The sequence below is a fragment of the Scyliorhinus canicula genome, chromosome 7 (assembly GCF_902713615.1).
Source record: "Scyliorhinus canicula chromosome 7, sScyCan1.1, whole genome shotgun sequence".
Taxonomy (NCBI): Eukaryota; Metazoa; Chordata; class Chondrichthyes; order Carcharhiniformes; family Scyliorhinidae; genus Scyliorhinus; species Scyliorhinus canicula.
In genome coordinates, this window is record NC_052152.1 from 180,432,739 (window position 1) to 180,444,843 (window position 12,105).

The 12,105-nt window shown below is 47.9% G+C and overlaps 1 protein-coding gene across 6 annotated transcripts in view; it reads left to right on the forward strand.

Annotated features, from left to right (window-relative positions):
* Positions 1-12,105, forward strand: part of LOC119969596 (DNA (cytosine-5)-methyltransferase 3B-like) — a 307,538-nt gene that overhangs the window by 221,349 nt on the left and 74,084 nt on the right. For all 6 annotated transcript variants that reach the window (XM_038803415.1, XM_038803412.1, XM_038803414.1 and 3 more), the window contains 3 exons: positions 3,901-3,985; positions 11,140-11,285; positions 11,789-11,879. In XM_038803415.1, coding sequence (XP_038659343.1) covers positions 3,901-3,985; positions 11,140-11,285; positions 11,789-11,879 — 322 coding nt within the window. The remainder of the gene's footprint in view (positions 1-3,900; positions 3,986-11,139; positions 11,286-11,788; positions 11,880-12,105) is intronic.

The following is a 12,105-nucleotide window of genomic DNA, read 5'->3' on the forward strand; positions in this document are numbered from 1 at the left end:
AAGATGGTGGTGAGCTGCCTTCTTGAACCGCTGTACTCATGTGCTGTTGGTTCCTGGACTTTGACCCAGTGATGAGTGGGCAGCACAGTAGCATTGTGGATAGCACAAGTGCTTCACAGCTCCTGGGTCCCAGGTTCGATTCCCGGCTTGGGTCACTGTCTGTGCGGCGTCTGCACATTCTCCCCGTGTGTGCGTGGGTTTCCTCCAGGTGCTCCGGTTTCCTCCCACAGTCCAAAGATGTGCAGGTTAGGTGGATTGGCCATGCTAAATTGCCCTTAGTGTTCAAAATTGCCCTTAGTGTTGGGTGGGGTTACTGGGTTATGGGGATAGGGGGGAGGTGTGGACCTTGGGTCGGGTGCTCTTTCCAAGAGCTGGTGCAGACTCGATGGGCCGAATGGCTTCCTTCTGCACTGTAAATTCTATGATCTATGATGAAGGAAAGGTCATGGCCAGAATTCTCCGGCCGTTCGCTGGCGGCGCGATTCTCTGGTCCCGCCTGCAGCGCACCCCCGCCCACGGATTTCCTGTTGGCATGAGGTGACTTCAATGGGAATTCCGCAGAAGAAAATCCAACCACGAGCGAATGGCACGGTCCCTCCCGCTACTGAGAAACGCACGGCTGGGAGGAATCCTGCCCCGTATGGTTCCAATCAGGGTGGTATGCAACTTGGAAGGGATTCCTGGAAATAGTGGATTTGCCATGCACCTCCTGGGTGATAGAAGTTACAAATTTGGGCGGTCTTGTTGAAGAAGCCTTGGAGAATTAATTAATTTGTGGAATGTAGGTTTCACTGGCAAGACCAGCAATATTGTTCATTTCTTATTGCTCTTGAGAAGATGGTGGTGAGCTGCTGCCTTGAACTGCTGTAGTCCTGTTCTGTTGGTTCCTGGACAAGAGGCAAGTGTGTCTTGTCTCTCAAAAGAACTAATATACCAGGGCCGAGATTCTTCAAAATGATGGCTAAGTGTTGACGCTGACGCAAAACGGAGTTTTTCACGCCGACGTCAATGGGCCTCTTGGCCCAGCGATTTTGTGGCCCACAGGGGGCCAGCACGGCGCCGGAGTGCTCCACACAGCCCCGGCTGCCGATACACGGCCCTGCACTTCCAGCCGCGGGTCCGCACGTGCGTGCGGCGGCCGCTTCCGCGCCGGCCCAGTGTGACATGGTGGAACCACACAGCGGGTTGGTGCGGAAGAAGGTAGGCCCCGCCCAGATCACGTTCGCCCGCCGATTGGTGGCCCCCGATCAGGGCCTGTCCGTTGTGGAGACTGATCCCCCCCCTGCCCCCCACCAGGATGACCACCGCAGCCACGACGCTGAGCTCCCGCCGGGTGGAACAATACGTCAACCATGACAGCGGGAACTCGGCTGGTCGACCACAGAGAATCGCTGCGGGGCCCTCTTACAAGGGGCCCCCAACCGGCGCCATGTTGACCGCGTGCGCGCGACTGTCACCGATTCTCCAGTCGCCGGAGGTTCGCTTCCCGGAACCGGACCAGATCGCGGGTCTGATGCCCCATTCTCCGCCCCGCACCGAGCGTGATTTTGGCACGAAGGCTCGGAGAATCCCGGCCCTGGGATACCGGGTTGACAGGAATGAGTTGCACCTGGTGGAAGAGATAGTCGGAGCCACCAAACAAGCCTCAACGCCAGAGAATGTGACGGAGATAAGGTAATTCCGAGGACTTGTTAACTATTCTGGAAAATGTATTCCACACCTGGCAACCATACTGGCACCTTCATATGCGTTCTTAAAGAAACACCAGAAATTTGTCAAAGTGAAACAACATCTATTACCTTCCAGGCTACTGATGCACTATAACTTGTAGAAACCGCTGATACTTACGTGCGACGCCTTCCCATATGGCATCGGAACAGTGTTGTCACATTGTTGCGACAAAGGGACAGAGTAGCCGATAACCAACGTATCAAGAACCTTGGCTGACGCAGAGCGCCGGTGTACTTAAATTGAAAAGGAAGGAATCATAGAATTTACAGTGCAGAAGGACGCCATTCGGCCCATCGAGTCTGCACTGGCACTTGGAAAGAGCACCCTACCTGAGCCCACACCTCCAACCTATCCCTATAACCCAGTAACCCCACCCAACACTAAGGGCAATTTTGGACACTAAGGGGTAATTTATCATAGCCAATCCACCTAACCTGCACATCTTTGGACTGTGGGAGGAAACCGGAGCGCCCGGAGGAAACCCACGTACACACAGGGAGAACGTGCAGACTTCGCACAGACAGTGACCCAAGCCGGGAATCCAACCTGAGACCCTGGAGCTGTGAAACAATTGTGCTAACTACTGTGCTACCGTGGAAGGACTGACTGTGATCTTTGCAGTCAACCAATTTCACCAGTACACCTATGGACGTTATTTCGCAATAATCACGGGCCACAAGTCTTTGCTTGGCCTTTTTAAAGAAGACAAAGTGGTACCGCCAATAGCTTCGACCAGGATCCAGTGATGGACATTACTGTTGGCAGTGGAATCGGGATTCTCTGCACTTTAAGAGTGTCAATGCCAGGGTTCGTCCGGAGGTGGCAGCCGTTTGTCAACTTCTTCGGGGAAAACTAAATGTCAGCAGACGCATTGAGAAAGGCGGAAGGGGGGAAGGGTGAGGGGGGTGGGTGGGGGGGGGGGGGGGGGGGGGGGGGAGAGTTAGGCTATTTTCTGTTTCGGGTAGGTAGGATTTATTGGGAATGGAGATGGTTTATGCACTATGTTTATATCTGTATTTGTACTGTTTACAGTTATTATAAATACCTTAATAAAATGTTTTACAAAAAAAAATTTTATTTTACCTTTCTAATGTTACCTGTGGTTTTATACTGTCTGTTCCTTAATAGCCCTATTCCCAATGCAGGCTTTCTTTTTCATTGATGTGCCTCTAAATTATTTTATTATTTTGCATGATGTTCCATGATAATTTTCATAGGTCCTCTTTGTCTTCCTAATTTTTTGACTTCCCTCCTAGTCTTTTTGTATTCTCTCTTATCATACACTCTTTTGATGTCTGTGTACTTAATGAATGCCTCTTCCTTTGAACCAATTAAACCAGTGAGTCCCACTCGTGTTTAGTTTGTTATTTCCTTTCAGCAAAATATATTTTTCCTGCACTCTGTTGAATACATTTTAAATGTTCCGATTGTTGTTCTACATTTATATTTGCCAATATAGTTGCCCATTTTATTTTCTCAAGTTCTATTCTCAACCCCTCAAAATGAGCCTTTCTCTAATCTGTTAACTTTGTTTTCGTCACACTGATGTCCTTCGCTGTCAGCAACGTAAAGTGTGTTCTATTGTAGGGACTGTGACCCAGATGTCCCCTACTTGAACTTTTTCTTCATCTGTTCCAGCTCATTCCCCATTCTGAGGTCCATTAATGAATCCTCCCTTGTTGGGCTTTTTACGTATTAGGTTAGAAAGCTGTCCTATGCACATTGTAGGAACCCCATTCCCTTACTATCTCTACCCACACCTTCTAATAAATACAATGGGCGGCATTCTCTGCCGGCGGGGTGCTCCGTTTTGCCAGCGCCCGTTGGGTTTCCAGACGGCTTGGGGCTGCCCCACAATGGGAAACCCCAGCGTAACGGAGAATCCTGCCGGCGGGTCGAGGCAGAAACATGGCACGACGGGCGGAGAATCCAGCGTAATGTGGTTGAATTCCCCCATTTATTACTCTACGTATTTTTCCTCAGTTCCCTAATTTGTTTGCATATTTCTTCCTCCACCTCCATTCCACTATAAGGTGATCTGCAGCCTAAAATTAGAAGTGTAATTAACGTGTTCGATTTTTGTTTCTAAAGGACTAAGTTAATTTATTAGTCTGTGGCATCCAAACAACCATAAATTACCGGTTTCAACTTCTTTTTTTCAAATTCCAGGATCCACCTAAAATTTACCCAGCAGTACCTGCTGAGCACAGAAGGCCAATCAAAGTGCTGTCACTCTTTGATGGGATAGCGACAGGTAATGTTCTAAAATTATTGTGTTACAATAATTAGAATCATACCAAGCCTTTATAATTATATGTAAACATGGAATTTTACATTGTGCATTTATGTTTATTCATGTATGGAGCGATCTGTCTGGACTGTACACAGAACAACACTTTTCACTGTACCTCAGTGCACGTGACAATAAATCAAATCAATAAATCAATCAATCAAATTCTTTATTATTGAACATATGTTAGGAATTTTTTCCGGGTTTGTCCCAGTTGGCTGCCCTAGCTGAATAGAGGATTGGGGGAAACCTTGGAGAGATGGATATACAGAATTTCCGGACAAGTTGCAGTGGCAATCTCACAAGCGAGGTTGTAATTAACTCCTGTAAACACGGAGGGACCAAAGTTGAACTGCACCATCCTTTAAAAAGTATATGTCCTAACATTTCACAGGATTCCAGAAAATAATTTAAAGACTCCAAAATAAGCTTGTGGTTCAGTTGATGGGTGTAAACCAATTGAATCTTGCGTTCTACAACCCATATTTAAGTAATTGTTATGGAATCAATCCCTAGTATCCATTATTCTTTAGCTTAACTAATTGATTGAACCCGTGGTGGATTTTTACATTTATTTAAAATTAATCCACTTGAATTTTAAAATGACAGACTAACTGTTCGCATTCTTTGCCAATCAAATCTGCACAAGTATTTTTCTCCACATGAGCAACCTAATCTAATCTCATTCTACTCTCCTGTACTCTTGATATTTTGTTCTTATAACTGTTTAATTCTCTTTGAAAGTATTCTGAATTATGTTTCAAATTGACTTGTGACAGAGAACTCGACCTTCTAATTTCCCATTTTATGACGATTTTTACAAACTTTTAACAAGCTGAGCGCACAGCTTGCCTTGGGGCACCGCTGACTCATAGGAGAGAGAGGGCACCAGCAGGGATGAGAGAGAAAGAGTAGCGGCCTGGGGGAGGGGAGGAATATGACCACAAAGGGCCCCGGGGGTGAACCAGCAAAGTGCATCGGCAGCTCCCAGCAGAGGACCTGGATTGGGGGGAGGGGTGGGTGGGGCTTGGGGGTGTCTAGCGAAGGACTCTTAACTTTTGCAGTGATTAGCGCGAGGAAAGATGAGGCCTGTGGAACTGGCTTTCATTCTTCTGGCTCTTCAGACACAGAAGCATAACCTTGAGGGTGAAGGGGTGGCAAGGCGTGCTCCATTGGTACAGGAGGGACCCAGAGAGCAATCACTCCGAAGTGCCTTCCATGACCTAGCGTGTACAGACGGTGGCTAACCTTCCTGCAGATGAGCGAGAACCAATGTTGGTGAAGACTTTGCCTATCAAGGGACCTGGCGGCTCACATATGCATCCTTCTGCAGGAGTTGGCGGCATGGGACTTGGAGGGCCTCCACTGCCTGAGGCTTTGAAAGGCACAGCCACCCTCAACATTTACGCGACTGGCTCCTTCGAGGGCTCCATGGGTGACCTTCGGGGAATTTTGCAAGCCTCCACACATAAGTGCTTCTTTTGAGAGGAGATGGACACACTCTCTTTGCAAGGGCACACAACTACACTTTCAACCAGGGCTAGCCAGGATGAAACAGCTGTGGGATTCTCCCATATTTCTGGTTTTCCACAGGTACAAAGTGCCATCGACTGCACTAAAGTGGCTCTCCGATCCCTGTGACGTCAACTGCTGGAGCTTCCCACTCCCTAGATTTTCAGCTGGTCTGCAACCACACAAAGCACATCCTCCAAGTGTGTGCTAGGTTCCCGTGAAGTGTGGACAGCACGGTAGCATACGTGGTTAGCACTGTGAGGGCTTAGGTGGGTCGGTGCAGACTCGATGGGCCGAATGGCCTCCTTCTGCACTGTATGTTCTATGTATCTATGTATACAATCCATATGTCCTGAACCGAACTCAGATCCCCGGCACATTTGAGAGTCCACAGCCGCCATGGAGTTGGCTCCTCGTGGACAGAGGATACCCACTGAGGATTTGGCTGATGACATTACTTTTAATTTCTCTACATTGAACACCATTGGATACATTTGCATATTCTGATTGCTTATCAATGTCCCTTGGCAGTCTTTCACTCTCTGTCTCAATTTGCTGTACCTCCTCAATTTGGTGCTTTCTGTAAATTTTGATGTAGTTCCCTAATTCAAAACAGCCAATGTTTATGATTATTGTGAATAAGAACAGCCCGAATCTGTGATCTCAGGTCAGTGGGTGCTTGGCTGTAAATGTTCCTCAGCTCCTAAATTAAAGAGGGGGAAATAAGTCAGTTCTTGTTTCTGATTATTATTGAATGAGTCCTGTTGTAAGTGCATTTATGTGGACACAAATAAGCTGGTCTTAGATACCACTGCCACTCAGAGAGGATGAGCTTATTTATTGTCAAGGTTCAGACGAAAATGGTTACTTCGTAAAGCACCAAAAAACACTATAGAACCATCACTTAACAAAAAGACCACAGCTGTATGAAGGGTTAAGAAAAATGGTGAGAAATAAAAATCCAGTAAAGCATGGTTGTTTTCTGTTGAGAAGAATACTAGTTACATTCTACCTGCATCTGGTTCAATCAATTATGCTTTGCCAGGGTCTTATTAAAACTACTGTCAGTAGTTATCTACTAGCAACCTAGCAACGCAATTGACTTGAAAGATCCTAAGCTAATTTTATCTTGGCTCTCCCACTATTTGTACTGCCAAAATCAATATTGCTGTGCCTCCAGTAGATGCTCCCCAAGTTCCTCTCAAACTGTTCTCTCATAACTTCCAACAATACTCCTTTCTACCCTTCTCCTCGTCTAGTTGCTAGCTCTGTTAAAAAGAAAATCACCTGTCTTGGTTGACTTTTCTTCTTTAATACCAATCTCCATATTCTCCATTGTTTCCACCATTATGAGCAACGTCACACTTTATCCACGCATGGTCTGATGAATCCTCTTATTCCAGAATCCTCTGATCTCTGATCCTAATGTTATAATTCCTTCATTCCCATTATATTCTGTACTGTGATTATTTTAAATTTCTTTTTAAAAAAAAGTTTTTATTGTGTTTTCACATCTTGATTGCGGGAGTAAACTTGTGGTTGTTGCAAATGGGGGCATTGTGGACATGTCGGTTAGGCCAACGTGTTGCCTCATTTGGTACCACGTCCAGAGCATGGCTACTATCATTATGATTGCTGAGTACTCCACTCCTACTATCCTTGGAAGCACCGCATTCCCCACTACGAAAAAATTGATCCGAGGATAACTCCTTTTCCCCTGGATGTGTAAACATCTATGGGCGGGATTCTCTCGTACCCGGAATACTCCGCACCTTCAGGGGCTAGGCCGGCGGCGGAGTGGTTTGCGTCCCGCCGGCCGGCGTGGAAAGCCTTTGGCGCCGCGCCAGCCAGTGCCGAAGGGACTCCGCCGGCCGGCGCGGGAGCGTCAGCGGCTGCTGACGTCATCACCGCGCATGCGCGGGGAGGTTCATCTTCGCACTGGCCACCGCAGAGGCCTACACGGCTGGTGCATAGGAAAAGAGTGCCCCCACGGCACAGGCCCGCCCGCGGATCGGTGGGCCCCGATCGCGGGCCAAACCATCGTGGGGGCACCCCCGGGGCCAGATCGCCCCCCTCCCCAGGACCCCGGAGCCCGCCTGCGCCGCCAGGTCCCACCAGTAGGGGACCTAGTCCAATTTACGGGACCTGCATAGAATGAACGGGACTTAGGCCCATCGCGGGCCGGAGAATCGCCAGGGGGGGCTGCTGCGAGCGGCCACCGAACGGCACGGCGCGATTCTCGCCCCCGCTAAATTTCCGGCGCCGGAGAATTCCACAGCTGGCGGGGGAGGGAGTCACGCCGCCCCCCGGCGATTCTCCGACTTGGCGGGGGGTTCGGCGGAGAATCCCGTCCCGTAGGTCCATGCCCAATCTGTTCCATGAAAACATTCAATTCCTTTCCCAAGTTTGATTTATTTATTTCCCCGATTTGGGATTTGATCAGTCTGTCCAGGGGTCCTGTACACAGTTAATGTCTCCCCCATGGTGAGTCAGTGTGTGACTACTGTGTCGGGGATGTCTGCCATGGTATTATTCATTAATTCCACATCATCTCTGTTGGGAGTGTACACATTAACAAGGACTACCGGTGCCCCTTCCAGGACACCACTAAACATGACATCCCATCCTACTTGGTCCATAACCATGCTCGTCGCTATAAATGCTGTCCTCTAATTGAGCAGCATTGCCACCCCCTAGCCCTTATCCCATAGCATGTAAGTCTGTCCCACCCACCTCGACTGTCCCCCTAGGCCTGTCCGCCCCCCCCCCCCCCCCCCCCCAGTTTCTATTTTCCCCCCATCTAGCGTTTTCCTTCCCCCCTCCCCTGCTGCCAGGCACTCTCTCCCCGTTGGGAGTTATGCCACTGGCCTCCACTCGCTCGTACGTACCTGTGCTAGCTCACCCGCTAGTGCGGTGGCCCCCTTCCCTGGGATCGATCCACACCTTCCCACAACCATTGCGTTTCTCTTCCCCCTCCTCACCCCCTTTTGAGTTCTACTGCTCTCACCCCTTCCTTTCTGAGACTCATCGTCAGGTTGAAGATGTGGCAGATCAGTCCCGTCCAAATGCTCTTCTTTTTTTTGACCGATGAGACTGGAGATCTGGTTCACTGCTGGTGTCGTTGCATTCCCAGCCTGAGCTTGTGCATGAATGTGTTTGCTTTTACCGGTGCATTGACGTAATGCTCCTTCCCCTGGAAAGTCATTTGATGGGTCACAGCCTCCCAAACTGCACATTGTTCTTGTAAAGGGCCACCTTGACTGTGTTAAATTCCACCCTGAGCTTGGCCAGGTGTGCCCCAAAGTTCTGGTACACCCAAATCGAGTGTTTCTCCCATTTACGGTATGTGTGTCTTGCCCAGTTCAGGATCTTTTCCCGGTCTTGGTACAGGTGCAATTTCGTGATGGTGGCCCACGGCTGCTCCCTGGCCTTGGACTTTGGCCAGAGTGACCTGTGGGCTCTATCCACATGCTTGGGGCCTCTGGAAGCTTTCCCCTCCAACACATTTACCAGCATCTGTGTTACATGCTCTGTAGGGTTCCTGCCCTCAGTACCCTCCAGTAGGCCCACAATGCGGAGGGTTTGGCAGCACAACTGATTCTCATGGACCTCGACTTGTCCCTTGCGTCATCAACAACCTTGCCATCTCCACCTCTAGTGACGCGATCCAGTCACTCTGGTCAGTCGCGGCCTTCTCCAGCTCTCTGACCGTCGCCACCTGTGTCTCCAGCGCCACTCCGTCTTTTTCAGTGCCTCCACCACCGCCACTTTTACCATCGCCATCAACTTGAGTTTAATAGCATCTTTCAGCAGTTGGAGCTCCCGTGTTAGGAGGTCCCTCCATTCATTTATTGGGGGCAGCTCAGCCTATGTGCTGGTGGCCCATTCTGTTTGGGTATGGCCGGATCCTCATCACCTCATGTGTACGCCATCGCCTCAATCTTCCTCTTCAGACCTTTACTGGCACTGCTGTCTTTTCGGATTCTTGGGTTGTTGCCTGACATGCCTCGTTTGTTGTGGTGATGTTCTAATGAGGGGTGGGGGCTTTTTTTCCCTGGGTTTAGCGTTTGTTGGGGCTAAAAGTGCCTAATTTCAAGTTTCCAGGAGGAGATCCATCTTCCATGCATCCCCATCAACTGAAATTCCCGAATTTCTCTTTTTCCCAGTTCAACTTGTTTTCTCCTTGGAAATTTTCTCTTGCTCCTCTTGTCCCCAGTAGTTATCCTTCTAACTTATCCTTCTACAACAACCTTTAGTTCTTATTAATTCATCAGCATTTGTAGCCTTGCTATCTCTTCGAATGTCATGAGCTCTCATGCCTCCTTCAATGTTAAGGCTGTCTACAAGATTTTTGGAAGGTAATTTTCGCTTTCAGCATGGACAGTAATAACAATAATATGATAATAATAATCTTTTATTGTCACAAGTAGGCTTACATTAACAATGCAATGAAGTTACTATGAAAAGCCCCTAGTCACCATATCCCGGCATCTGTGCGGGTACACAGAGTGAGAATTCAGAATGTTCAAATTACCTAACCTGCACGTTTTTTGGCACTTGTGGAAGGAAACCGGAGCACCCGGAGGAAACCACGCAGACAGGGGGAGAATGTGCAGACTCCACACAGACAGTGACCCAAGCTGGGAATCAAACCTGGGCCCCTGGAGCTGTGAAGCAACAGTGCTACCCACTGTGCTACCGTGCTGCCCTTAAACTGACAGTGGATCCACAATCATCAGTTTGACCACTTGGTCCCCTGCTTAATTACAAAGTTTTTCTTCCCCTTCAACAGCTCTTATCTCCTTGAAGCACTGGTCTAACTTTGACTTGGATGATGCTCCCTTATCTTTGGAGACGCTTTTAGCTAACAGCTTTGCCACAGAGATCCTAAGCAAGATACAAGGAGAATCTTGCATGCAGATTGAAAATCTTTCATTCATCCCGTTTCCACTTTCTCTCCCTATCACATTCTCTCTTCAGTATTTGTAAGTTACCAATACCACTGTAGTCAGTGCCCCTCTGAATTTTCTTCTCTTTCTCACAAGCACCGAATTCTGTCCCAACCTTCTCCTCCTTGTATTGTAAATAAGGCTTACTGACTTCTAAGTGCAGCAGGCACAGAGGAGTACAAGCACTTCTAACTTGCCACCAAGTCACCCACCATCTTATCTTTGGTATTTACAGTTCTGCTTCTGCATGATTGGGTCAAAGCCCTTGAACCCCATTTCCATCAGATTTATAGGTGTACCTTCACTCACATGGACTGAAGCAGTTCAAAAAGGTAATCTATCACTTTCCCAGGCATCTAGGAATGGGCAATAAAGCTGTTTTTAACCAGCATATCTCAAGAATTAATATTTTAAAAGTCCTTCCCATCAGTGGACAGGAAATTCCCACCTAAAGTCAATGGAGTTGGCTGGATTGTCAAATTTTCCTTCCGCCATGGTGATTGTTGCCATGGGGGGAGCTGGAAAATCCCAGCTCTACTGCCGTACCCTGCTGTTTAACTAATGCATCATGGCTGCTAATAACATCACCCTTCTTAGTGGTATCCTCAGTTGCTGTCCCTAAAATCAGCTAATTGGTGTTTCCCTTTTTTTCTGCAGGGTACTTGGTTTTACGGGATCTGGGATTTAAAGTGGAACGTTACGTTGCGTCGGAAATATGTGAAGACTCTATCGCAGTAGGAACTGTCCGGCATGAAGGAAAAATCACATATATGCATGACGTCAGGAACATTAGTAAGCAAAACGTAAGAGAATTAAACGGCATTATTGGGACACCAGGAGATGGAATAGCAGAGCCGATAATGCAGTTGCAAAATTAGATACTTTACCTGCCTCTGTTGGGGTACCATTTTATAGTTGTGCATAAATGACGGGTGAGATTTACCGAGCAACCCGCCATGTGTTTTTTGGTGGTGAGGGCAACATGCCAGCAGAATTTTCTGCTCCCGCCGTTGTCAGCGGGATTTCTCATTGACTATACCCGTCGTCGCCGGGAAACCCTTTGCGCCGTCGGTGGGACCAGAATATCCTGCTGCCATGGACAGCCGGTAGATTCCTCCCGTCATGTGTAATTGTGGAGGGGAGGAGGAGGGGTGCGTTCACAGCACAAACTATAACTGCATACAGTAAGGCCTGTAATGGTAGAAAATGAATGGTGCTGAATTTACCATTTCCATATTTTAAGAAGAAAGTTAAAGTTAATTTGACAGGTATCTTATATGGAATCGACTGTGCCTTTTCATTTCAGATTCATGAGTGGGGTCCGTTTGATTTGGTGATTGGAGGAAGCCCATGCAATGATCTTTCTATTGTAAACCCTGCAAGAAAGGGTTTATATGGTAGGAATTATTTATTTGTCTTCAAGTAAGGCCAAACCAAAACATTTATAATTCTGAAAGTCCTACCTATCAAAGATTTGACGGCACGTATTTTATGATTATCCCTTATTACTTTCTTCCCTTCCTACAAATGTTGATTCCATTTATTCACACTATCCTTCATTCTCTCAAGAATGGGATTGTCTGATCCATGTCACAACACCTTCACTGATCCCATCAGTGCCAA